The sequence below is a fragment of the Populus trichocarpa genome, chromosome 14 (assembly GCF_000002775.5).
Source record: "Populus trichocarpa isolate Nisqually-1 chromosome 14, P.trichocarpa_v4.1, whole genome shotgun sequence".
Classification (NCBI taxonomy): domain Eukaryota; kingdom Viridiplantae; phylum Streptophyta; class Magnoliopsida; order Malpighiales; family Salicaceae; genus Populus; species Populus trichocarpa.
In genome coordinates this window covers 9,942,382-9,968,928 of record NC_037298.2, presented here as the reverse complement: position 1 = coordinate 9,968,928, position 26,547 = coordinate 9,942,382, and the positions used below count along the sequence as shown (strand labels likewise).

Below are 26,547 nucleotides of genomic sequence, written 5' to 3'. Positions count from 1 at the left end.
ACCTCGTTATTCCTCTAATGACCCAATTATTTGTAATTATGATCGTGATTTAATACTTGTTTAATCCTCTGTGCTTCTTTCCATGGCTTTGTTTTGCGTTTTATAGGTTAGGTGAGCTAGCCATTGATAAAGATTAAAGACAGCGTTAAACCCGTTGATGCACCGGGGGGCCCACCACTGATCCTGGTTTTCTTCTTGATTTCCTGGATCCTGTTGCTTTTGGCCTCAGACTTTCAGACTTTTTATATCTTATCCTTGTTTTTTAGAGTCTAAAGTGCTGTTTAGCTGCTGGTTTGAGAGCTCATTTTGTTGCGTTAAGGTAGTGGTTAGTTTATAATGTGTTTTTTATTTTAAAATATATTGAAGTAATATTTTATTTTAGACTAAGATAATTTTTTTAATTTGTTATCTTGATCATTAAATTGAGAATATCTTACATGGAAAAATAATATAACTTAATTTCTAATAAATCTAATAATGAATAATGAATTATCACTATTATCATTATAGTTATCATTATTATAATAATTATTGTTATTATTGTGGTCATCGTCATTGCTATCATCAATATTACTATTGTTATTATTATTATTATCATTATAGTTACTATTATTATTATTGCTATTAATAAAACTATTATTACTAATAAATAATATTATCATAATTATTGTTGTTATTGTTAGTATTGTAATCACTACTACTATTATTACTATTACCACTATTGCTATTGTTATTATTATTATCATTATTATTTTGACTATCTGTATTATTATCTAATTATTATTATTATTATTGTCTAATAATATTTTGTTCATATTATTTTTATTTGAAAAACTTGTAAAAAATTGTTGATAACCTTTAAAATATGTTTTCCAAACTCGGTATAATATTGAAAAATTAAAAACTAGTTTTCAAGTCTTTCTTTCTTTCTTTTCCAATCTCATTTTAAAAAAAATAGAATATTACTATATTTTTCAACAACCTCATGATTTCTCATTTCCTTTTATTTCACAGATAACAAAACCTTGAAGAACCCTTTTTCAGCCAAAAACAGAAAAAAAAGAGAAAAATATTAGATACCCAATCCTTTTAGGTGCATAGAAAACCTTAAGAATTTAGTTAGATTAGTAAATAAAATTGTTTATATTCCACAATGTCATCATTCAATATTTAAATTTTAAAAAAATGTAAAAAAATAAAATTTTGTAAATATATCAATTTGAACACAAATAATTCACGGGACACTTAATCAATATGAATAGTATTGAAAAGAAGTAAAAAAAAGGACCCTTGTAGTTTAAAACCAAGATAAATTAAAAAATAAATAAAATTGAGCAAGGAGCTCCTAGGGCAGGGGCTATAGGGTAGTCTTTTATAAAGTTCACTTTCACAATAAACTTGACCTCAGGGATAATAATAAATAGATACGGTCGAAATATATGGTCGGTCCAGCCATCAAGCTTGCGTGAGAATCCAGAATCCAAATCTTATGATCTCCCTTTCCCTTTTTCCCCTAAGAATTAATTGATAGCCTAGTAATTCCCATCTAATGGGTATCGATATCACATATTTTTAGATCAAGATATTATTATTAAATAATCCTTTTCCGTTCATGATTATCAATTCAAATGTTCAAATATGAACAAAATAGAGACCATAACTGTAGCGGCGCTATTTATCCTGCATTTATTTTTGGAATAAAATCAATTTTAATATGTTGATGTTAAAAATAAATTTAAAAAATAAAAATATATTTTATTCAATGCATTTTAAGTGAAAAAACACTTTAAAAAATAACCGCTTCCATAAATAATAAACGGGCTACTTAATGAATCGGCAACCTATATCATAAATCACAAACCAAATTGTTACATTCAGTATACTTCCTTCTATCACAAAAAATAAATTCCCAACAATACAAAATATAAAAAAACGCAACCCTCCCTTCATCATCATCTTATACATCATAATCACTAGATAATAATAATAATAATAATAATAACAACGTCTTGTAATGAAATTGAAAGTTTTTTCAAGTGAAAGATTACTATAAGACTTCTTGTTTAGTCATGTTCTGAAAGAGTTTTTGATATAAAATGTTAATTTTAAAGAAATCTTGATGGTTGGAGCACTGATTTGCGAGTGTCTATGAGCGTCAGGGATGCATCTGTAGTTATCCATAGTTTCCTTTTCTTTTATGTGTAAGGATGCAACTAACACGAAATTAATACAAAGGAGCAATAACTTCCATTGGAGAATCATTAAATAGGGCGGGTCACTAGTGCCTCAAGCCATGTTCATACTCTCTCTCTCTCTCTCTCTCTCTCTCTCTCTCTTTCCTCTTCTCTCTGCATGGAAATGTGTGTCTGATATAAGCTGCTGCAATCACTTTCAATTTGCTCCCTTTCCCACTTCAGCACCACTAAGCCCTTCCTCGGTAGATCCAACAGAGTCTTCTTCTCCCTCGAGTCTTTGGCTGCAGACATGCTCAGGTCATATCTAGCCAGGTATCTGCAATTAAAACCTGAGCCTGTGCTTCTGATCAGTACTAACACTTCAGTGACCTGCAGCATGCCATTTTATTTCTAATTATATTTCCTTTTCCTCGGGTATATATATATATATATATATATATATATATATATATATATATATATTGAAAACTATATACAGAGGGCTCAGGTTTATTGCTGACGATGTGTTGATCAGTAGGCAAGGAAGGAGTTATTCCACTGGTAGTGGTAGACGGTAAGTTCATCAACTTCACAGGCTATTTATAAATCACTTACGATAACATAAATGTTTTCTTGATTCATACCATATCAATTAATTTGGATATATAGTCGATGTTGAAAAAACCTAAAACGTTACAGAAGTTTTCTTGATAAATATTTAGCTAGAGATTTTTGCTTGAATCACCCCCAGAATTCAGGCTTGATCACGTATGATAACATGGATCTGCAGTTTAATTACTGTATTATGTTTAAATTTGTTTCACGCATGCCTATGTGTTTTTCTGTTTTTTTAGTTTCCCTAATATTTATTAATATTGTTTTAAATCTCGTCGTAATTGATAATTTAAAAATTATGGATAATTTATTCATGAGAGGACGTTGACTACTCTCACAAAATATTATTTTCTACGAATTGTCTGTGTGTTCCAATCTACCTCTGTTTATTAATATGGGACAGTCAACAATAGCTAGCAAAGCATCTACATCATTAATCAACTGATGTCATATGATTTGACATAAGCACATATTATTAACTGTAAGCATCTAAAACGATTTTCTTTTGGATTCTGTCGTAGAAAAAGAAAATTCATAGAATAACACAATGTAATAAATATTCAAGAAATAATATAGTTTAAAGAGTTGCTTATTACATATCTAATTCGCAAGTTGTAATTGTTATCTGCCACTCAAATTGTACAATTTATAGAAACATGATTAAATAACGAGAGATATGAGAGGAAAAAAAAAACCTGAAAAAATACTGAAACCTTGATAACAACATCACTGATATCATTTAAAAGATCTTGATGGGATGAATTTAGCGATACTGAAAAATATCATCAACGATGATTGCAAGTGATCCCTAATATCTTTGGACGACTAATGTGGTCTACTTTGTTCACCATCTGTGATATTTTTTTGTGTCATTGGATTCTTTTTGTTGAGATCTTTTCAATGACACTTGTGATATCATTATCGAAGTTTCAATATATCTATGAGGTTTTTTTTTCTTATGTTGTTTTTTGTCTAGATCTCCTCTTCACTCCTTGTAAATTGTGAAGATATATGAGAGTAAAAAAGGAAAAAAAATAAAATGATCCTAGAAACACATTAAAACTCTAATGATAACATCACCGGTAATATTAGAAAAATCTTGATAAGACTAATCCAACGAGATTAAACAAGGTCACAAACGATGAACAGATTGAACCACACGAGCCTCCAAATGTGTTTGGGCTCACCTACCTTTGGGTAACTCGTGTGACCCATTTCGATCATCGTTGGTGATATTTCTTGGTATCGTTGAATTCATCTCGTCGAGATCTTTTTAATGATATCGATGGTGTCGTTATCAGAGTTTTGATATGTTTTCGATATCTTATTCTTAATTTTTCTTTCTTTATTGAATTACTTGTTCAATAATTTTGTAATTTAAAATAATCGCAAATAATATTTATGACTCGCGAATCACAAATTAAGCCACATTGTGACTCATGAATTGTAATTATGAATTTTTTAAAATGTGATATTTTCATTTATGTTTTTCGCAATGTTTATTTTATCATATTTTTTAGATCTATGTTAGAATCCCAAAAAAACTCCATATAAAACGTTTGAACATGTGAGGCGGTGCATCTCCATGGTATAGCACGAATTGGTAGGCTTCCCCTTCCCGTACCGGCAAGCTTAGCTGATTAATTTAGTAAAACAAAATAGAGGTGACTGCCGGCCTCCTCCATACCGACAAGCTTTTGAAAACGTGATGCCTGCACAGGAAACTGTCATAAGTTCCGCATCATTGCATATTCTTCATTTCAACAGATCTAGCATGGCCATGCTTTTTCCTAACTCTTATTGAAAACGTGTCGACTATCTTTATTAACAAACTAATTACTTCAAGGGTGATGGGGAAATTAAGTGTAAACTGCATTTGATCTGACCAGAAAAATGGATTTAGTTTTGAAGTGTAAGAATTAGTCTAAAAATACCCATAATTGTAAAACCAGAAAATAAACCAATATTTACATGGCTGCTCTCGTGTTTTGCTGGCACAGCAGATGCTTTGGCCTTGGTTCAAAGTTTGAGCTGCTATACAGAATCACAAGACAATGCTGTGACAACTTCGTTGTTTGTTTCTATTCGAGTAATAATGATTTGTAAAATAATTTCTTAAAGAAAATATCACGAATATAAACACGAAATAAATAGCCAGAAAATATGTTAAATCACAATTACCGCTATATTTTCTATATATTCGATGTTTCGGTCGAAAAAGTTTTGTTATTTATAGCACTACATAACATTTGATTGTCTGCCAAGACAACAAAGCAATGTTCACAATCTTGCTGCTGCGTATTGTTTATAATATATACTGCGCTCGTGTATTTTCTTTGTAAGCAGGCTAGAAGGCAAGGTGGCCCTCATAACAGGAGGTGCGAGTGGCATTGGCAAGACCACAGCCCACGAATTCATCAAGCATGGAGCACGAGTCATAATTGCTGACGTCGACTCAGAAATTGGTCCACAAGCTGCCAATGAGCTTGGTCCTGCAGCCCACTTTGTCCAATGTGACGTGACAGCAGAGGCTCAGGTAGAAAAGGCGGTGGGGATTGCACTGACAAACCATGGGAAACTTGACATAATGTACAACAATGCTGGTATAACAGGGCCATCGTTTCCACCAAGCATCGCAGACCTTGATCTAGATGAATTTGACAAGGTCATGCAAATCAATGTCAGAGGCATGGTGGCGGGGATCAAGCATGCAGCACGGGCGATGATACCCGCTGGCTCAGGGTGTATTCTCTGTACATCAAGTATTAGTGGACTCATGGGCGGGCTTGGCTCACATTCCTACTCAGCGTCAAAATCTACAATCCCTGGAATCGTCAAGTCCGTGGCGAGCGAGCTATGCGAAAATGGGGTTAGGATCAACTGCATTTCACCAGGTCCGATTCCGACCACACTCTCCTTGGCCCAGATAGGCTTGGTGTATCCTGGTGCTTCCCAAGAACAGTTGATTGAGATTGTGAATGGGCTCGGGAAGCTGAAGGGGGCTAAGTGTGAAGAAATTGATGTCGCCGAAGCCGCCTTGTATCTGGCATCAGATGAAGCAAAGTACATAACTGGGCATAACCTCGTCGTGGATGGAGGGTTGACCTGCTTTAAAAATCTTTCACTCCCTTCTCCTCGTGAATTTGTGTAATTTAGCATCTGCCATTCTCACACCTTTTGGCTTAATCATCAATCGTTCTTGTTTCTTGTGAAGGTGATATCAGCCTACAAGGACATAATTATATATTATTCACTTACAAGTGAATCTGACAGGGTGTGTTTTTCCATCATTTAAATATCCTCTTTAAGTGATATTAAAAATATATTCTTCACCATATCTTAATATATTAAAGAAAATAAGTTTTTTATAAGATGATGGCGATTGGGTGCGTGAGGCGACCATTCAGTTCCCAATGGTCCCCAGCAACAGGAGAGCATCTCTCACGTGGAGTGATAGGGAGGCAGACAGCCAGTGAAGTCCACATTGGATTTCAACCTTTGAGACTTTGACAACGCACGCCGATCGACGGTACACGCAGCAAAAATCAATGCGCTCTCGGCAAATTCTGTTGGCACAGCCGATTGATTTATCGTAATGAGAAATTTATTAGACAATCTACTATCTTGGCCGTCGGATTGAACTGAAAAAACGGGAGGGAGGATTCATAAAATCATTAAAGAGTAAACTATTCTTTTAGTCCTTAGGTTTTTGACTCAGTTATAACTTAGTTTTTCTTGTTTGATAACAGATAACTTAGTCCCTTTGACTGAATCCTGATTTGAATTTTTTAAGTTAACTCTATTGCCAAATATGTGACCTGGATTATGAACTCTACTATGTCAAATTATTTTTATATTTTATTATATGAAAAAAATATAAAAATTAATTTACTATCAACCCAATACTAAAGGATCAAATTTAATAAAAACACCACATTGAAGGATGAAATTAAAAAAATAAAAGATAAAAAAACCAAATGACAAAAAAAAAGGCCAAGACACACATGCTTGAGTGGGCCAGTGTGGTTAGGCCTGTTGCAACAAAGCCTACACATATGGGGTTTAAGACACCTGTCTAGACCATTATTTTTCTTCTTTTTAAAAGGAGTGAACCATTGTACATCCATTTTTTTTATATAAAAAAAATACATAGACAACAAGTCATGTGTAGCATGAAACACAAAGTTATTCTCAAAAAGAATCAAACTCACAATCTTTGACTAAAATGGTATTTGAAAACGTGGTTGTGGTTGCGGTTGCTTTTCAAAAAAAATTTTGCTCAGAAATGCATCAAAAAAAAATATTTTTTAAAAAACTTATTTTTAACATCAACACATCAAAACGATTCATAAACATAAAAAAAACATTAATTTTAAGCAAAATTAAATTAAATTAATTTTAGAAAACTTTCTTTTGGATTGCACTCATGCTAACTAACTTAGTCACAACACACAGATATTATAAAACAATTACAAAAAAAAAAAAGTTAGTGGAGGTTTAGAGAAAAATCAAAATGAGTCAGAAGGACTAATTTATAAAGTTTCCAACTTGAAGCATGGAGTTACAATAACGTTGAAAACCAAGTACCTAAATAATAACTTACCAATTAAAAACGGAAAAAGAACATTCCCCAAGCTAATAGAAAGCGAAACAACATGCCGAAAAACTCGTTTTTGAATGGAGCATTATTGCATATAAGGAAAGAGGAAATCAGAGAGAAAGAGAGGGAAGGACGGAGAGGGGCCGCCGTGCTTGTTCACCTTTTTTTCTGCCTCTCGCGTCCCTTCAGAGCCTCGAAGCTTTCTTGTTTTTGTTTGCACAGCTTCTCTGGATCTCTGAAGGAATCCACCCGTTTTTTCTTCATTTTTAGTCCTCCTGCTGCCTTTCCCTCTCTTCACGAGGCTTCTCTCTCACGAAGGTACTTGCTCCTTTGCTCATATCGTTATTGATTTTTTCACTGTTTCAATTGTTAATCCGTTTCTCTGCTACCATTGTCTCAATGGTTTGGTAAAGAGTTTGTTGTTTGTTGTTTGTTTTTTTTTTTTTTTTTTTTTTTTGTAGATAGATTGATAGAGTTGCTGAATATTAATCTCTCAATTAACTGAGAAAATTCTTTGATTTGTCGACTCGAAAAAACATTTGATCGAAGAGCATATTTGGAATAATACATTATGGCAAACACACTACATTTTTCTGCTACTCTTCAAGCTGCTCCCTCCCCTGTTTTCTCCAAGAGGATGAATAAAATGCATTGCCAATCTTTACGCGTCCAGATGGTTAATTATAATTCAGAGGCTACAAATTTGGCACTGTCTAGAAGTAATAGGGTTTTGAAAGTGAGTTGTGAGGCAGCCAGTGTTGATGTACTTGAAATGAACAAAACCGATAATCAAGCCGAGACGCAGCTAACATGTGTGATGAAGTTCGGTGGTTCTTCGCTGGCCTCTGCCGAGAGGATGAGAGAGGTGGCTGAACTTATTCTTAGCTTTCGAAACGAGAGGCCTGTCATTGTTCTCTCTGCCATGGGAAAGACAACTAACAAACTTTTGCTGGTATGACTGCTTTCACTTTGCTTTCCTGTCTCTGTTTTTTTTTCCGGGGCCAAGAAGGAGTTATAATTGTCAACTTAATTATAGGCTGGAGAAAAGGCTGTTAGTTGTGGTGTTACCAATGTAGACAGTATTGAAGAGCTCATTATCATTAAGGAATTGCATCTCCTGTGAGGATTCTACTCCTCTTTCTTTTTATTTTTATTTTGTTCCCGGAGCCATAAAATTCAATTGAAGTTGTTCTATCTTATCAGGACTGCGAAGGAATTGGGAGTAGACGAGTCGGTTATTGCTAGTGAGTATCTATTCGCAGCCGAGAAGGCTTATGCAAGTTCCTCTACTTTTTAGTAATATATATGCATTGATGTGTTCTGTAATTTACAATATAGAATGAAACTGTTTGTCTCATTACAAAGCCAACGATGCTAGGACTTGTGCAATTTCCTGTATCGGCTCTTCATCTCATGGACAAGGGGAAACCTCTTATACATACTCCTTTTGCAGAACACCTGGAGGAATTAGAGCAGCTTTTGAAGGGAATTGCTATGATGAAAGAGCTGACTCCACGCACAAAAGACTACCTGGTTTCATTTGGGGAGTGCATGTCCACGAGGATTTTTGCAGCATATATGAATAAAATCGGTGCAAAAGCTCGCCAAGTAAGTGGTTGTCTTTCTTCTTTCTCTGTTTTTTTTTTTTTTTAAAAAAAAACCATCTTAATCTGATTCTTAGATTTCTCCGTGAGCTGCTTATTCAGTCCACATATCCACAACGGCACCATGATTTATTAAATCAAACACCCGTTGATACCCATTTGCTATAATTTTTTACCCACTAATCACTCAGCCACTGAACAGTAGCAGAAAAATTTGTTCGGGATCTGATTATACTTTATTCCACTTTCTATCAATTACAAACATAATCTTATTAGATTTTGGATAGAGAACACAGGGAGAGGAGGGAGACGGACAGACAGCTTGGTAGAAATTTTTTATGTTTTATGGATCAAACGGATGGCATTATCTATCATAAATAAAGGGGCTGCATGACCAGCTAATTTTTTAAATTTAAGATTTTCTCAGTTAATGACGTTGACTATATGGTAGGATAGGCTTTAACAATCATGTGTTTACTGTGAATTCTCAATCCAATACAATAAATTACCAATCACGGTTGTGTCATATTGTGACACAAAGGAAAAAAATGTTGATCAATTGTGTGAGCAATTAAAAGTTTCAAGGGTTTGCTATGTCATATGTCTTTCAACTTCAGTTATTAAGTTTTAATACAGTTTCTAAACCTTTTATAGTTTTTGTTTAACGGAACAACTGTACTTGGTAGTAATCAAGAAAAAGACCTCCAATGAGGAATGAAGCTATTGCTCAAAGCTGCTCAACATCTCTTCTGAGCAATTCAGAATGGTAATTTTACTTCATGTAAAATGTCCAGATTGTTAATACACGGACGACAGTTGGATCAAAGATGAGATTATATCCATAGTATCTTTCTAATGAAGATTTGATGTCTTTTAGATGGAGAAAGTGAAGATAAAAAGTGCATTGCAGTACTGCAGTCATTTTCTTAATAACAATAAAGTGCACCCATTGTGTTACTATTTTGGGATTTTTACTGTGAAATGAACACTATCCCTGATAACAGCATTATAATGTATTGTATTTCCCTCCTTTTTTGCAGTATGATGCTTTCAAAATTGGTTTTATCACCACAGATGACTTCACGAATGCAGACATTCTAGAAGCAACTTATCCAGCTGTGGCACAGAGTTTGCATGGAGATTGGATTAGAGATACTGCAATTCCCATTGTTACCGGCTTCCTTGGAAAGGTCTTTCCACCAACTAATTGCTCGGGACACCTTGTTTGTGAAGTTAATGAACTCCTTATAGGAGAGAGTTTATGGAAAGCTTCATTGATATATGTTTTTTTTTTTTTTTCCTTTTTTGATATTTCTAATTGCAGGGCTGGCGATCTTGTGCGATTACTACATTAGGCCGTGGTGGCAGTGATTTGACGGCCACAACAATTGGAAAAGCATTAGGTTTGCGCGAGATTCAGGTAACTGCAGACACTGGAAGTTCGCAATAGATAGCACAGCTCCAAGGAATTTTGCCATAATTTCCCCTCCCAAATACCACAAACCGAGTCAATTTTAAGTCATTGTTTGTTTTCGAAGTCAAAGTTGAAATAATATATAAAGCTGAAGTAAGCAAGATGACTGTTACAAACACAAGATCCGGTGCAAAACCTGAGCACCATTACAACACTGTTCTAAGACCCAAGAATAGACTCTGGTGGCTGCCACATGAAATAGTAGCAAGAAGCAAGATATTCATATTTTTCCTCCACAAAAAACTCCTGCCACCGTCATTACCCCCGTTTTTCATTACTTCTCAGCCTTATCTCCACTAGCTCTAGCTTTGCTAAAACTCCAATATAATCATCTGCTCAAACCAACAACACTGCCATCATATTCATCACCAAGATCACTAGAGCCTTAATACTACAGCCTAATCTACCAGCAAACACAAACCCCAATAAACCTACACAACCCTTTGCAGGTAGTCAATACCAACAACTATGTCCCCATAATCTAGCCCTTGAAAACCATAAAACTACCAATCTAACCAACAACACCACTCCCAAACCACAAACACGACCACTCAAACCACCATGACCGTTGCCTAAAGCATCATATCCAGTAAAACAAGGAAGATATCTCACCACCTCCGCCACCACAACCTGAGACTCCGCCAGCTTCACTGCCACACCACTACCAGTCAAATTGTCAAAGCATCACTACCTCCAGCAAACCCAAATGGACAACAAAGATGGTTTTTTGCAGGCAAGAGAAGGAGAAAAGGTAGCAAACTCAGATACGAGCTGAAGGATAGGAAACCCAGATCTAAAGAATACTTCAAAATTATGAAAGAAAGTGAAAGAGAGAGGAAAATGGAGAAAAAGAGGGAGAGAATCCAACTAGGAACTAATATTCACTGTTTCTCCCTAATCCATACAGATATTGTGAAAAGATAGTTGTGTTTCAACTGTGTGTACTTGCTTGGCAATATTCTTCTTTCTTCTGATTTTTTGCAAATCTCTTTCTTCATCCATGAGTGCATTTATTAATGAAATGTAAGCATGCAAGAAATTGCTTTTTCTAGAAAATATAGAACTGTGCTGAAGTTCATAAAAGTTTATCGAGTGCATTTCTGTAGAAATTCCATTTTTCAATTGAAATCAGACTAATAATTTTTTTTAAAAAAATCTACTGTAGGTGTGGAAGGATGTTGATGGTGTTTTGACATGTGATCCTAATATATATCCACATGCTGAACCTGTGCCATACTTGACATTTGATGAGGCAGCGGAACTAGCATATTTTGGTGCTCAGGTATCATAATTTTATGGTTGTGACATAGTCGAGCATGAGTGTGAAACTTACAATTCTTGCATGGTTGATTTATGATTAAAATTTAAATGTCTTGTACAAACCATACGCGAGTAATGAATCTTTACACTTCCTTTCCCTTTCCTTGTTTTTTTTTTTTTAATATTTTTTTTAAATGACCTGAATTTGGTTATTGTTGACAAGCTTCCTAACCATACAATTTCCCCCCCTGAATTTGCATGCTTTTCACTAGTTACTTTATTGATCACAGTCAAGCTGTAGTTTAATAACAAGTAATAACTAGTCTATTTATGAAGCTCCAAATGTTAACATGAGCAAACGGCCAAAGTAACCATGTCTTCTCTAACCTTTTTATTTGTACCTTTCTGCAGGTCTTGCATCCACAATCCATGAGACCTGCTAGGGAGGGTGATATTCCAGTTAGGGTTAAAAATTCTTACAATTCAAATGCTCCTGGGACTCTCATCACCAGGACACGAGATATGAGTAAGGTTTGTATTAGATGATGCTAAATGATTGCAATGTGAAGAACTTAAAATAAAATTATTCTTTTCTTTGTCCTAATTACAGGCAGTTCTAACTAGCATTGTTATGAAACGGAATGTTACTATGTTGGATATTGTTAGCACCCGCATGCTTGGCCAATTTGGTTTTCTTGCTAAGGTTCGCAGCTAAAATCTGTTTCTAATCCTCTTACCCCCATTTATCCCAGATGTTTCAATTTTCTTATCCCTATTAAATTTTGTCCATTTAGGTGTTTTCGATCTTTGAAGATTTAGGAATATCAGTAGATGTTGTGGCTACTAGCGAAGTCAGCATCTCCTTGACACTCGATCCATCAAAGCTTTGGAGTAGAGAGCTGATTCAGCAGGCAAGCGTATGGCATCTTTTATTTGTTATGATTTGTTTTTTTACAGTCTGTGTTTTGGTATTTATTTTCCAGCAGGATATTTTATTCATGTCTACTTTTGGCATTCGATCTCATCTGTTGATGTACCTTCCTTTAACAGGAACTCGACCATGTTGTGGAAGAGCTTGAGAAAATTGCTGTAGTCAATCTCCTGCAGCATAGATCAATAATCTCTCTCATTGGGAATGTCCAGAGGTCCTCTCTGATATTAGAGAAGGTGATCCATTGCACTTTTCTTATTAGTTAAGACTGGTTTTCTGAGAACTTGTTTCTTCTTTGGGTGAAAAAAGGCATCGCTTTTTTCCTCCCTAGTCCCTAACTACAAAATCTAATCATCTATATTACTTTTGTTTAGTGATGAGAATCCTGTCTCTTCTGTAGGAACTTTTAGTTTTTGTTCCTTGCACTCTCCAGAAACTAACATGTTAGGTTAGTGGATCATGGTAAATGCTGTGTTTTCATTGATAAAACCTTCCATCTTGATTGAACGAGGACCAGCTGCAACTTCAAAATGATGACCTTGTGGGATAAATTTTTATAAAAAAGCTTTTCAGTCATACTCACTATTTTCAAAACCAGAGCTTAGCAGGAATCTTACGACCTGGAAGGAAGTTTCAAGGGAGACCTGAGTATTATATTTAAGCATAGTGTTATGCAACAACTGTTTTCCCAATATATTTTCCATCACTGTTGGGACTGTTGTGGTGAAGGATTTTAAGCTCATCTGTCTATTTATTTGCTCATTCATTTCTTGTTCATTTACCGGATATATGTTATGGCAGGTCTTCAATGTTCTTCATATCAAAGGAATCAACGTTCAGATGATATCACAGGGTGCTTCAAAGGTATCACACCTATACTATGGTTTCCCCTGCATGCCTTATTTTCAGTATGTACCATGTATGGAACTCTACAGCTTCGGACCCGAGAATAGGCTTTTGTGAGCACCCTTCATGGACGCTATATGCCTTAGAAGGATCCAGATGGCTCCTTATCTTGGGGTGCTCACTATTCCTGGGGCTCGGATGCTTCTTAGCAATTTGTTGACTGTCACGACAAGTAACTCACCTTTGGCTTTCACTTACCAGGTTAACATCTCATTAATTGTGAATGATGATGAAGCAGAGCAGTGTGTCAGGAGTCTCCACTCAGCTTTCTTTGAAAGCGACGTCTCTGAATTAGATGGGAAGTGTGTATCTGATAATGGTTCAGTTCAGCTTCGAAGTGAAGAGTAATTTAAGTTCTTAGCAGCAAGATCTTAGCTGGTAATGGTGGTTGATTTGTCTGGTACGTTTGTGTTTTTGTTTTCTGGTCCAAAGATAGGCACCGCATCTACACTCACGGCATCCTGGAATTTATTGCTTTTGATACAGCCATCTCATCGTGTAATTGAGTAGTTATTTACTAATCTTTGTAGTTTATCAACACTGATTATGTGGAGAAATTTTAAGTGATAATTTTTAAGAGAGGCACAAGGAAGAGAGAATAAAAAAGTTATTTCTCAAGTATGAGAAATTATTTTTTATAACCTATTCACTTTGATCTAACCTTTGGGCCATTGTTGTATGTATATATATATTTTTTAAAAATCAATACTTATCAAATTGTTCCAATGAATTGGGTTGTTGGTTATCAAATTTGAAAGTGTTTGTATTTATGATGTAATCGGATTGTCATGGTGTTTTTTAAGTAGATTTTTTGTATTAAAAAAATTAAATTGATGTTTTTTAAGGTTTTTTTAATTGTTATGATATGTTGATATAAAAAATTAAAAAAATATCATTTTATCATGTATTGCATTACTAAATACACATTTGATATCATAACCTTTTTTTTTTCTTGTTCAAGTATTACAATACAGACTTTAAATTTAAATAGTTCTGATTTTTAATAATTAAAAAAATATTCTAATAGAATTTAGTAGTATTATGAAACTCGATCTGATCTGAAAGATTGACTCTGGATTCGAGCGATATGATGCCTTGATCGAGTTTTAAATAAGTAAAAACCTGACCTTGCAACTGGCCCTATTAAATATGAGCAATCTGCGAGGTCAGCTTAAAACCTGATGTAACCCAGGTAAGATTCAGTTTTTTTTTTATAATTTTTTTAATAAAACCCAAAAATATAAAATTAATTTATGAATACTTAGCTTCATATATTTTTTTATAATTTACATTCACATAGATTGTCTTTTATCCTTTTAAAGTGAAATATATATATATATCTTAACTTTTAAATATGAAATAATTATATATAACCTATATGTATACAAATTGCTTTTTAATTTTTTGATGTGGGATAACTATATTACACTTTAAATCTTATTTTTTTATATAATTTATATTTACACGTATTATTTTAAAAAAAAATTATATGAAATATTAAAATTTTAAATATATTTTTTATTTTTTTAAATTAACCAGTATGATCTAAAACTCGATCCCTTAGCTGGATTACCCCTGAATAAAGTTTAATAACTTTGAAATTTAGTTCTCAAAATACAACTTGGTAATAGCAAAATAAAATGTATGTGGGAGGAACAACCTTTTAATTTATAGACGAGCACCGCCTAGGATTCGTTTCTGCAACCCGAACCCGCACCGCTGTATAAAAATCCAAACCCGTAACCTGGCCAGCGCATTATAAAATCAAAACACGTCATTTTCTCATTAGGGTTTCAGGAAATAAAACCCCAGCAGCCATGGCTTGCACGATCGACTTCCGTCGCCTTGACGAAGGCTTTGGTGGCAAAACTTACAAGCGTAAACGCGAAGAAGAAGCACTTCAATTAACCGCAACCACTGATGCATCGATGGAGATTGACGCACCAGCGGCAAAGCGAACGGCTATACCTTCATCGGATAACCCAGACAAGCCGGTTGCCGTGGGAAAGCCGACATACGATGGGGTGATAGCAGGGAAGGTGTCGGGACGCAAGTGGAAGCAACCGAGGAAACAGAGAGCGTCGGCGAAGCAAGTGAGTAAGAGGGGCACGAGATACGAGGAGAGGGAAAGAGAGAAAGAGATAAAGAAAGCGTACAGAGAGAGGAAGAATGAGCTGAAGGAGGAGATTAGGAAGAATAAAGTGGAGAAGAGAAAGATGAGAGAAGAGAGAGAGAAGAGGAAGCAGGAGAATATATTGAAGTCTGGTACCAAGTTGCAGAAGATTACTAATCCAAAAACTCTCAAGAAGATTGCCAAGTCTAAGGATAGGAAGTTGCTTAAGGTTGTTCCCGATGATCTTGTTAACAAGAAAAGGAAGAATTCTAACGAGGATTAGTGTTTTTTTTCCTGCGTTTTTATGTTAAATCTCTTCTTACTATTTAATTTATCTTGGATTTAAAGCAAGATTTTTTTTAATAGTTTTGGTGTTCAATTCTATTGTGGGCAGTGAATGGGAATGCTTACTGTATCCTTTAAGATTTGGAAATGGCACCACAAAATAGAATTCTTGCTTGCTAAAAAAAAAACATGGAGAATGAAGATACATATTTTCTTTTCATTTGGGGGATGACAGAGTTCTGTATACGATTGTATCTACAATGTTTCTTGCCCTTGAGAATGAGGGTGGCAAGTTAACCCATCTTGCATTTTCTGGTTTAACAAAATTACGTGACATGAGACTATTTGTCAAAGAAGGCAGCATCAAGAACAAGAACAATTATACAGGGAGGCCAGGACTTGGTTGGAAAACTGTGGGCTGATCTCCGTGCTGCTGGTTCTCAATTCCCCCTTTATTGTGTAGCTTTTAGTTTGTTGCTTTTGGGCCCAGTGCCCCTGAATTCACCCAGAAAAGGGTATCAGTTGTAGTCGTGATATCCGGTTGTAGAATCGGTGCTTTCTGAATTCTGACTTCCTTCCATACAATTCAAGAGATAGCAAATCCTGTGTCTTCATATGTATAGTTCATTTATTCTGGTTCATGATAAGCTGCAAGGAATGGAGAATAGGAACCTGATAGAGATGAAAAATTTTCCATGGCTGCATTCAAGGAGGGGGTTTCCCCTCCAAAAGAATCCGCTCTTTCTTGAGAAGTACCATTGCTTGAGCGGTCATTGAGAAAGGGAAATGAAACTCCCCAATTCCCAGTCAATATTCCAATAATCCCTGCAAGAGCAAAACCCATCTCTAAAATGATAAACCTGTTTGAATCCCTTACTGTAATTTCCCTCCCTACAGTTTTTGAGATCTCGTTGATTGCAGCATGGCTGTCTGTACAAGCTCGCAAGTTCCTCGCCACCAGGATCGGCGCTCCCTCCGGGGTACTGATCAGTGCAAACGCTATTGCTGAGCGTTCACGGTGATATTTCAGAGAGTCAATTTTTCTTTCATCATCCACATTCTGATGGGCACAATGGGCACAACTGGTATCAGGCTTGGACTAGAAAAAAATAGAGAAACCACGTGGCCAATTTAAAATTCACGCAAAAATTCATTGGAATCCAAAAATTTATTGTTTATTTTTTAATCTTTAACTTCAAATTTAAATATGGATGACTTAATCGACATTCGAAAAGATTATCTTGGAATTAAGACAAATTATCTTGGAATTAAGACAAATCATAATGAATATTTTTTATTATTATTAATATGGATATCCGGGCCAGCTTACGCGTACTTTGATTAATCCTACGATCCTAAAATTAACAATTATATAATCGTATTAACAATTACATAACTTGAAATTACATATTACAAATACGAGACTGTACAAATATAATTATTATGTGCAGAAATGGACTCCAAATATTTCCAATGGGAAGTTTGTTAACTAATCACCCATGCTTATTATCAATGGGTGGAACACGTAATGACCATCCAAGCCTTTTCTTTTTTCTTTTTTCTTTTTTCTTTTGCCTTGAATCGCCATTTCTTACACTTTCTTCTTCTTCTTCTTCTTCTTCTTCTTCTGGTACAATTTGTTACACTCTGCAAACCCAAAATTCGTTCAAGAAAAAGTAATAACCATCAAGCAATCAGCTTCTTCATACTTGCATGCAAGAGGTCATAGATATTACTGAAATTGATTTCTCTAGGAGAAAAGGCCTTATCAACAAACAAATATATATAAACTTGCATGTATTATGAACTAAGGTCATGCGGCTATTTATTATAATATATATACATTCAAATACAGAAAAAGAAGAAAGAAAACGTCCTAGTTTTTCTGGACAACGTTCCTGTAATCTCTTGTAATAGACTCCCCTCTGATATTCAGCCCCGCAGAATTCTCCCCCGAGATCGTCACACGCCTCAGCGCCGAAAAACCCTGTAGAAACGATCGTGTTCATATAGATTAGAACGTTCTTTAGTGCAAGACTTTAACAAGAACTAACGATATTTAACCCAGTTACGTACGTCTTTGCATCGTTGTACACAAGATATACTCTCTCAATGTTATCTGAAGCAATTTGAGCTGCTTCATTTCTTGCCTCCTCAACCTGTAGCCGTACTTGTGGAAACATATCAGCCAAACAGGCATCTCCACCAATTATCTCACAAGCCTCTGCTGGAAACACACTGAGAAACAAACCCTTTTGTTTAGGAGTAGTAGATTATCTAACTCAAAGAAGTTGAATGAGATGAAGAGATTTATGATACAAAATTCAAGATTGAACGAAAAATGACTTACGAGATCACAGAACTGCAATCAACAGTGGTGGTGTCAGCGATTGCAGTAGTTGCTTTGATTGCAGAGGAACGGGAAGCAAGAGAAGCACCTGCCTTTGGGGGTGTAAAGGTCTGCAGCTGGAATAAGTTCTTACAGGGTTTCAAAGGCAGCACAGGAGGTGCAATGAACAATGCTGCCTGCATTTTGCTTTATAAATATTATTAGTGTGTGGTGTGGTGTACGGATATGGATATGGTAATTCACTTCACTGATCATACAGACTCCGACTATCCTCCAAGTTTATAGGGCAGATACGCAAGAGCTAGATAATTGTGTGTTTTTGGACAAGCACCTCGGAGGTAATTTTTCTACGAATCTTTAGGATATTTCTCCTAATCATGCTAGGAAAAAAACATATGCATGCTGCCGAGTCATTTGTTAGGATGACTTGATTGGTTCTCGCTATTTTATGGACAATTTTATAATTTCATTTTTGATGAATAAATTCTTTTGCTTAACCAAAAAGAAAGGATTGTAGGTAAGAATTGCTTGTACAATGCATCCCCTTAAATAGAAAAGGGCATTGCCTTTTTGGAGAATTCAATGTGTTCATTGGAAAATTCATAAGTGAATTCTGTGTAAAAAAACATGAAGTTAATCTCAATGCAATGCGCTAAAGAGTTTTGCCATGAAAATTATAAAAAAAAAAACACTACAATTGGAATGCAAAAAGGGAAGGCATCTCCTAGCAAAATATACTGTAACACAAAAAGTAGAGACAGCACCATCAACAAGAGCAGGCAATTAGCATCCACAGTATATATAATACAATATAAATTCGTTATAAAACAGCTGCTCAAGTCGTGTTTTTTTTTTTAATAACAAATTTCAGCTCTATATGGACTCGTTAAAAAGATTGAAAAAAGGTACAGTTCAAACCACAGAAGTTATACGTTCTTGAGATGCTCCACAAAACTTTGGGTTAGAACCCACCATAGCTTACATTGTAGAATAAAAATGTCAATCCCAACAAAGGAATTATGGATATTTGACCCATTACGACATTTTCTGGATTTGGATAACTCTGCCTATACATACTCCCTCAGGAAAGAATCCTCACAAACCAACGTGCATTTGACCATTAAATCAGTAAAAACTCTCTCCTCTGCAGACGATGAAGCTGAGTAATCTAAAATGCCACTGATTCCAGAAATATTCAGTATGAAAATGAAATTCTGTGAGATTCCTTCAATGAAGTGATCAGACAAAATGCTCAATCAACAAATTCAATCTCCAAATCGTACATCTTCATTGCAGTTCCAAGGTGGCTCCCAGTAGAGGTCTGCTCTCAACCGAGGTTCAAAAAATACTGCCTTGCACCAACAAAATACATAGCTCATGCCTCGGATTTCAAGGAATGCCTGACGCATACTAAATCATCCAATCTGTTGCCATCCATTTTGTACAGAGACACACCTCCCATCTGAGCATAGTGATCCTGTGCTTCCTTTCTTAGACTTCCAAAAGGCATAACTTCCCATTTACTGTAATTTGAGTTTCTCCTCACATCACTCATGTCTGAAGATCCTGAGATAGGCCCACTGTTGTCAGGGTCCACATTGCCCCACACCTTGCAACTTCCAAACTGTCCCGAATCAGCAGCCTGATTAACATGACCCCTCTTTAAGCGCAAAGCCGCAGCATGAGCTCTGCTTATCATTTCTCGACTTGGCACATCTGACCAGTCTTGTGTCCTCTGGGCTCTCATGGGAGAGTGGATCCTAATGACCTGAAATGCATAAACCATAAAACACATTCAAGATATATAGCTTAATGCATAAGCTATCATCAAGATGAATCGATGAGATACAACGTTTTTCTAGGGGAAAAAGGTAGTAGCCATACACCAAGGCACTCTAGGAGCTGGTAATATGCTCGTCCTTGAAGTGGATTATGCCCTTTCCTAGGCGTAGAGAAGTATCTTGTCCTATAAGAAATATAAAGATTATAGTTAGCACAAAACACAGCAAAAGGAAATATCACATCACAAATATTCTATATATATAATGCAGGATAATTTGAAATTTTTATGAGTACTAATAAGGGCTTGTATTTAGAAATTAGGATTTGTATACAAGTCTTGAGAGTTTTGATATTTGAAAAGAGTAAAGTTCCAATTACCATGTACAAACCGTGGAATACTAAGAATTCAACAAATTGTGATGTCAAACCACTATCTTCAATTAATTAAAGACAATTGCATATAAATACCTTCTAATTCCTTAAAGTAAAAATAAATAACTAACAATTTGTTCCTTGTGTAAAAAAATGGCCCACAATATATTTGATTGGCTAGTATCAAAAGCGATGCGTCAATTTGATTACAAAATAAGAATTTAAAAAATTTCTGTCTATAAAATAGGTTTTCTTATATTTGGAGTCATTAATTACTTAAGGAAAAAAAGACTCTTACCACCCGAGTGTTTCTTTCTCTATGGACATGTGAATGTTTGGCAATTAAATAAAAATTGCATACTAGATCCGGATAAATTAAAAAACATAAGCATAGACTATTAAAGTAGTTAGCATCACGATAAAAAATAAATAGTTAGCATCAACAAAAGGCCTATTTAAGATGACTGCTAGGAAAAATAATGAACATTAGCTTGGATTTTTTTTTTAAAGGGCATGGAAACATAATGAAGACCTTCTCAAATAAAAAGAAAAACAAAAAACAAAACATGATTAAGAATAATTTGATGGCATCTGTATTTGGAATGAGTTTCATTGAAGGAGGCTGAAGCGTTCAGCATCCTACATTGCCTTCAGGCATAGTACAAATGTTACATTGTTGCAAACAAAACTCTCAACATAAAAATTATTTTTTTTATAAAAATAATTTTTATTGAGGTTCACACACGCATAATTTAACAATAGACTAACCAATTACTGGGTTTCATATATTTATTTTCTCAAATAGGAAAAAAAAAATTATATCATTTTTTTTTAGTTTTCTTTTGTATATATTTTTTTATTATGTTATTCTTTTTAGAATATTGTAAGTTGATATTATCATCGATGTCAATCTATCATTCAATGTTGAGAAAGAAAAAAATAAACTAATGATTTTGGAAGAAATTAAGGGTGATGCAAAATTATGAAACTTTGAAGGCAACATGTTCGTGCAAGCTTGCTTTGGAGAAATGGATATGAAGATGGAGATTAGAGTTAGGGAGAGGAAGATATTTATGAATAACAATTTTATCTCTATCTTAAAAAAGCAAACATATTAATTAACAATTAGTGTTATTTTTTATATATTATAAAAAGACACAAGGTTAACCTCTGAAAAGAACAGAGAGGTTAACAAAACATCTGAAAAGCTCACACTTGAGGAATGAGTAGCAGATATTTAATGCTTAAATTAATTAATCTTTTTCATCAAGCCCAAGAAAAGAATATTGTATTTTTTAATAAAGGTGAACAAAACCAGTCAAATGAAGTAAAGAGATAAATGATTTTATATTAGAGAGATTTTAAAAAAAATCTACTTTTAATAATCAATGATAACAATGATTTTAGTCAATTTATAGAGTTTTTTTTATAAGCAAAAGAATAAGACAAGAAGACATGAAAAGATTAGATATGACTGATTTATGTGTTATGAAACATAAGAATATGTTCAGAAATGTGATTAAGAAAATAAATAATAAAGAATTAAACTATGCTTAATTGCATTTATCACGTGATATGGATGCTTAACAAATAAATGATAATTATTAAACCATTAAGAGAAACTAAGGTCATAAAATTATGAAAAAAACTCAAATGAACACTATATAAATTAAATAGAATGCAACAAAAAATCAACTTAAAATAGTTGACAATGAAGATTTTTTTGTAATATACATTTTGGATTTATATTGGAAGAAAAATGACAATTAAAGTGTGTACAAAGTAAATTATGAAGTTAAACTTGAATTTTTAAGGCTATCAAAACTATGTTGTAGAGACACCATACTAATAAAAATATGATAAGTTTAGTATAATTTGAGATTATTTATTATTTATAAAAACATTAAATATTATTATTTATATAACTATATATCATGATTTTATGCAAAACATTCTCGGGTATAATAGAGTATAAAGATATTTCTAAAAACAAACATTATTTACAATTAAATATTACATTTATGATATGGTAAGAACTTAAGTGGTCTGAGCAAATAAATATATTTTAAGAATTAGATTAGAATTATAAATGATATAGAAATCATTAACTAGATTCAGAAACTAACTAAATATAATTGAAATTATTGATAAATAGTCTCTTCTATATTAGTATCTCTATTTTTTACAGGGCTCCTATATGTTAGTATTCACTCATTTATGTAAAAGAAAATAAAATAAATCATGGACGAAGCACGTATCATAAAAACTAGCATCATGTAAATATCAGGAAAACCATTTTTTTATTAAGGAAATACAAATGGAAGACGATAATGGGGGTGATGATGGAATTGCAAAATGGTGCGAAAGAACAAAAGAGACATTGTGATCTCAATGCACAATTGAGAACATATCATGATGCACTATTGAGAACATATCATGCAGACCCAAGTCATGCAATTACCAAGAACACGACTATGAGAACTAAACTAACCAGCATGAGTAAAATAGAGAATTGGGAATTAAACTTACCATTCAGTGTAGCCTGGATCAACAGTGAAACCATATATGTCTACAATGTCACACATTGAAAGTGCTAGTTCAATAGTTTTCATTCCGGTTCCTTTGGCACCTCTGCGTAGCACAATTCCTTGGAAAAGATAAACAGGATTTGGAATAAGCTGAGGTGAAAATATTAAAAATGTGTTAGTATGTGTTCACAGTCTTGATCATGTAACCACCCACAATTAAAAAAAATATATATTAATAAATTTCCATGTGAAAAGGAATTGATAATGCAAATTTAAAGATATATATAGTAAGAAAAAGATAGTAATGAAATCAATCTAAAGTTTCTGGAGAACATGAATGTCATCTAATAAATGATGCTGGCTAACCTTTATTTAAGTATTCCAGCATTACAGAGAACACATATGAAACAGTTTCATCCACTTAGCCATCTACTGAGATGGAAACCATCTAATTAAATGGAAAATAGACAAAATTAGTGATTTCAGAGATGGTTGTTACCTTTATCATTGCGTTGAAGTCTCTGTGGGTTTGACTTTTGATTATAAGCACCTCATCAGCTGCAGTAGGAAAAGCCTATAAGTACTGTCTTTTAAAATTGTGTAGAATACACACAGCTGGAGAAGAGATTTATAGCATGTGGTTTTCCTGTGATCCTCAAAGCAATTTCTCTTGTCCACATTTGTCTTCCTTCCACTTAAGGAAAAATAAAAGAGAAAAATAAAAGAAAACATTATGTTTTGTTCTTTTGCGAGTGACACAGGAGCTTTTAATTATTTGTTTTATTTCCACTTTATGTTTTATTTTAGTCAAGATTCATGTAACTATCATGTGACTTTTAAAAAATATTTGGATGGCTAGGATTTGATGGTTAATTTCAAAGTTCAAATCATATATTTTAATGTAAACCTAGTATAAATAAGCTGCGAATGAAATTTAATGGCATTGTATTATTATATTTCACCCATAAACTACAGAAACTAAAGATTTTCTTAAACCCCATAAGTTATAATTCCCAGTTCCAACTTCTGTCCTACTTGTTTCTAGCTTTAACTCTGCTGATCTATTGCTGTTTTCTTCCCAACCCTACATCAGCAAGCAATCATGAGACTTCAGCCTGTGTTCTCAAAGCCATTGTGGTTTTGTAGAGTTAATGAACCAATTAGCATAAACTAGATTTCAGTCATTCATTGAAAGCGTTTGAAGGATTTATGTACAAAGCAAATCCTGTGTGCTTCTTATGAAACATAACCACAGTAAGAGGCATTGCCCACATCTGATTGTGTCTTACATACAAATCCAACAAGAACGTCAACTACAGAAAAAAGGACTGTAGTGATTAATATGAATCAGTTGAGCATCAAAGTCATATGCCCTCATAAAACAAGATAAGAAGCACAATCCAACCAAGCATAACAAGTCAAAATATTTTCTAATAACCTCTGGAGATAACAGTTTCTTTTGGAGCATCAGAAAAAGACAAAAACTTACTCGATCCATTCAGGATCTTCACCATGTTAGCAGCAGCACCCCGAACCACAAGGCGAAAATCCCTCTTTAGCCCAACATGCTTGGCATATTTCTACATAGTATATGCAAATGCAAAATCAGAATTTATCAAAAGAATAAAGTGGGGAAAGCCACATATAGTGTATTATTGTTAAAACATATAAAAGAGTAAACGATGAAACAATGCCACTGACTTGGATATAATCACAAGAGGGGAAAGAAAAGTTTCTTTAAGGATGAAACTGAAGAAACTATTCAATCCTTCACAACCCCCCCCCCCCCCCCTGAAAAAATAAAAACTCTAGCATTTCCCATTTACCTCATTAACCGGAGCCTCATTGTCCCTTATAACAGCATCATGACTATCAATCTCTGCTCCAAACTCTGTCTTCAGGAGATCTCCCGAGTTTCCAACAACTGCACAAGTGTGAAACTGCCGGGGATGAAAGGGAGGCTTTGCAGGAAGAATCACATTGAGATGATCCTCGCAAAGAGCTCGATTGCTGCAGTTTTTAGCTCCCCTGGAATAGAACAAAAACAACCATCAGAAAAAGCTCCTCCAGCCAGAATTTGCAAAAAAATGAAACAACAATACAAAAATAAGCTAAAGATCATACAATTGAGCAATTCTTAAAGCTGCATAATCCAACCATCCATCAGGCCGAGTATCTAGATACTCCCTAGTGAGCACAGTCGTCATGTTCCGATACTGCACATTTAAGTATAGATTAGCGTTTCATGATTTCCCATAAAGCAGAATGAACAGAGCAGGTACCGACAGAACGAGAACCTGTTCCCACAACAGAATGGCGTCACAAACATCGTAATTATACTCCAATGGTTCAAATTTTTTAAATTGCTGATTGTACTGCGATGACAACAAGAAGAAGAAGAGGAAATTTAGCAGGTTTTAACGTTAATCAAGGTAATAAAAAAATTGAGAGAAAGAAGCGGAAGCAGACCCAGGTGCTGTTAGTGCCTTGTGGAAACTTAAGAATCAATTTGCAATGATCCACTATACTCGCTGTTAGACCAAACCCTCTGTTCGCCTACATCATCATCATCATCATCTCAGATCTAACAATAACAGAACCAATCCGAATTTTAAAGAAATAAAAAAAAACGCTAACCACGCATTGCTTAACAGAGGATTGGAAATCGGACAAAATCTGAATTTCTTTTTTGAAGTATTTATTGAGATCTGAGCTTCCATTATCACCTGCTATTATTATTTGTATACATACACATTAGGGTTTAATATAATAATATTCAAGAAGATAAAAAAAAGAATGGAAATTTGAAAAGAAGAAGAGGAAGAAAAGCTACCAGTGAAGAAAGAGGATTGAATGATGAAAACAGCAAGAGAGAAAAACGCAGCAACGCAAACCAATTGCAGTATCGATGCTCTCTTGTTCTTCAGAGTTCTCATTTTTTTCTATGGTTGAAAAATAGCCGAGTCTTGAAGATTCTCACTGTTTTTCGTTCAACTGAGAATTCAGAGAGGAAACGACTCCATAGCCAGGCACCAGTAAGCTTTAGTGACCAAACTATGTCGTTTCATTTTGAACGCACCTCTTCATGTATGTATGTGTATTGGATATTTCTAGAGTGTAATTCTTTAGTCCCTCAAGTCTTAGTTTAATTATAAGTTAGTCTCGTGTGTTGATTTAACTCTTGTATATTTGGGATTAGTGATACCGATTGGTGGATTTTCATCAATAAATCCATAGATTAGTCTCTTTTTTTTTTCTTTTTTTTTTTTGGTAACCCGGGGTGTCCGGGCCAGCTTACGCGCATCAAAATTAATCCCCGGACCCACTGAATACCCTACAAGCCCAGTAGGCAGGTAAGACACCGCGGGGGGTGACAAGCGTGCACGCTAAGACTCGAACCTAGGAGGCAAAGGCAAGGAAACCTTGCCAATACCGCTGGGCCACAAGCCTCGGTGCAGTCTCTTTAATATCATTAGTGATGGATTAACATATTTTATATATGTTATTTTTGTCTAAATTTCATGTTTAAAAAAGTATCAAAGACATAATGATA

General features: G+C 34.5%; 5 protein-coding genes across 8 annotated transcripts; 3 read left to right on the top strand and 2 right to left on the bottom strand.

The window, feature by feature from the left end:
* Positions 1-2,276: 2,276 nt before the first annotated feature.
* LOC7462010 (secoisolariciresinol dehydrogenase) lies at positions 2,277-6,110 on the top strand. The gene is made up of 3 exons (XM_024585787.2): positions 2,277-2,507; positions 2,674-2,748; positions 5,136-6,110. The coding sequence occupies exons 1-3, from the start codon at positions 2,485-2,487 to the stop codon at positions 5,938-5,940; spliced, it is 903 nt and encodes a 300-aa protein (XP_024441555.1). The 5' UTR covers positions 2,277-2,484; the 3' UTR covers positions 5,941-6,110.
* A 1,341-nt stretch (positions 6,111-7,451) lies between these two features.
* Positions 7,452-14,294, top strand: LOC7462009 (aspartokinase 2, chloroplastic). 3 transcript variants are annotated; one of them, XM_024585784.2, is made up of 14 exons: positions 7,452-7,707; positions 7,855-8,341; positions 8,426-8,508; positions 8,593-8,633; positions 8,843-8,997; positions 10,034-10,183; positions 10,318-10,413; positions 11,633-11,749; positions 12,139-12,258; positions 12,338-12,430; positions 12,522-12,644; positions 12,778-12,894; positions 13,460-13,522; positions 13,766-14,294. In XM_024585784.2, the coding sequence occupies exons 2-14, from the start codon at positions 7,961-7,963 to the stop codon at positions 13,910-13,912; spliced, it is 1,686 nt and encodes a 561-aa protein (XP_024441552.2). In that variant the 5' UTR covers positions 7,452-7,707; positions 7,855-7,960; the 3' UTR covers positions 13,913-14,294. The 3 variants fall into 3 exon arrangements, with proteins under 3 accessions (XP_024441552.2, XP_024441554.2, XP_002321084.3); XM_024585786.2 differs by having other exon boundaries at positions 7,851-8,341; positions 12,522-12,638; XM_002321048.4 differs by having other exon boundaries at positions 7,851-8,341.
* Positions 14,295-15,229: 935 nt separating this feature from the next.
* Positions 15,230-16,100, top strand: LOC7466316 (protein PXR1). The gene has a single exon (XM_002321047.4). The coding sequence runs from the start codon at positions 15,382-15,384 to the stop codon at positions 15,958-15,960; it is 579 nt and encodes a 192-aa protein (XP_002321083.2). The 5' UTR covers positions 15,230-15,381; the 3' UTR covers positions 15,961-16,100.
* Positions 16,101-17,597: 1,497 nt separating this feature from the next.
* LOC7466315 (light-regulated protein 1, chloroplastic) lies at positions 17,598-18,968 on the bottom strand. The gene is made up of 2 exons (XM_052447205.1): positions 18,313-18,968; positions 17,598-18,200 (listed from the first exon to the last, which is right to left on the bottom strand). The coding sequence occupies exons 1-2, from the start codon at positions 18,492-18,494 to the stop codon at positions 18,002-18,004; spliced, it is 381 nt and encodes a 126-aa protein (XP_052303165.1). The 5' UTR covers positions 18,495-18,968; the 3' UTR covers positions 17,598-18,001.
* Positions 18,969-19,078: 110 nt separating this feature from the next.
* On the bottom strand, positions 19,079-26,081 carry LOC7466314 (sialyltransferase-like protein 1). 2 transcript variants are annotated; one of them, XM_024585756.2, is made up of 11 exons: positions 25,828-26,081; positions 25,632-25,723; positions 25,464-25,550; positions 25,292-25,369; positions 25,119-25,210; positions 24,821-25,022; positions 24,484-24,574; positions 23,494-23,552; positions 22,996-23,144; positions 20,197-20,278; positions 19,079-20,080 (listed from the first exon to the last, which is right to left on the bottom strand). In XM_024585756.2, the coding sequence occupies exons 1-11, from the start codon at positions 25,928-25,930 to the stop codon at positions 19,688-19,690; spliced, it is 1,428 nt and encodes a 475-aa protein (XP_024441524.1). In that variant the 5' UTR covers positions 25,931-26,081; the 3' UTR covers positions 19,079-19,687. The 2 variants fall into 2 exon arrangements, with proteins under 2 accessions (XP_024441524.1, XP_024441525.1); XM_024585757.2 differs by having other exon boundaries at positions 25,632-25,720.
* Positions 26,082-26,547: the final 466 nt, after the last annotated feature.

Excerpts from the sequence above, each read along its gene's own strand:
- LOC7462010 (XM_024585787.2), top strand. The coding sequence starts at position 2,485 with ATGCTCAGGTCATATCTAGCCAG. Across the intron at positions 2,508-2,673 it reads CTCAGGTCATATCTAGCCAG|AGGGCTCAGGTTTATTGCTG; the intron begins GTATCTGCAATT and ends AACTATATACAG. Across the intron at positions 2,749-5,135 it reads TCCACTGGTAGTGGTAGACG|GCTAGAAGGCAAGGTGGCCC; the intron begins GTAAGTTCATCA and ends CTTTGTAAGCAG.
- LOC7462009 (XM_024585784.2), top strand. The coding sequence starts at position 7,961 with ATGGCAAACACACTACATTTTTCTGCTACTCTTCAAGCTGCTCCCTCC. Across the intron at positions 8,634-8,842 it reads AGACGAGTCGGTTATTGCTA|AACACCTGGAGGAATTAGAG; the intron begins GTGAGTATCTAT and ends CTCCTTTTGCAG. Across the intron at positions 12,895-13,459 it reads CCTCTCTGATATTAGAGAAG|GTCTTCAATGTTCTTCATAT; the intron begins GTGATCCATTGC and ends ATGTTATGGCAG.
- LOC7466316 (XM_002321047.4), top strand. The coding sequence starts at position 15,382 with ATGGCTTGCACGATCGACTTCCGTCGCCTTGACGAAGGCTTTGGTGGC.
- LOC7466315 (XM_052447205.1), bottom strand. The coding sequence starts at position 18,494 with ATGCAGGCAGCATTGTTCATTGCACCTCCTGTGCTGCCTTTGAAACCC. Across the intron at positions 18,201-18,312 it reads GATTGCAGTTCTGTGATCTC|TGTGTTTCCAGCAGAGGCTT; the intron begins GTAAGTCATTTT and ends TTTGTTTCTCAG.
- LOC7466314 (XM_024585756.2), bottom strand. The coding sequence starts at position 25,930 with ATGAGAACTCTGAAGAACAAGAGAGCATCGATACTGCAATTGGTTTGC. Across the intron at positions 25,551-25,631 it reads CCTCTGTTAAGCAATGCGTG|GCGAACAGAGGGTTTGGTCT; the intron begins GTTAGCGTTTTT and ends ATGATGATGTAG. Across the intron at positions 23,145-23,493 it reads ACTTCAACGCAATGATAAAG|CTTATTCCAAATCCTGTTTA; the intron begins GTAACAACCATC and ends TTTTCACCTCAG.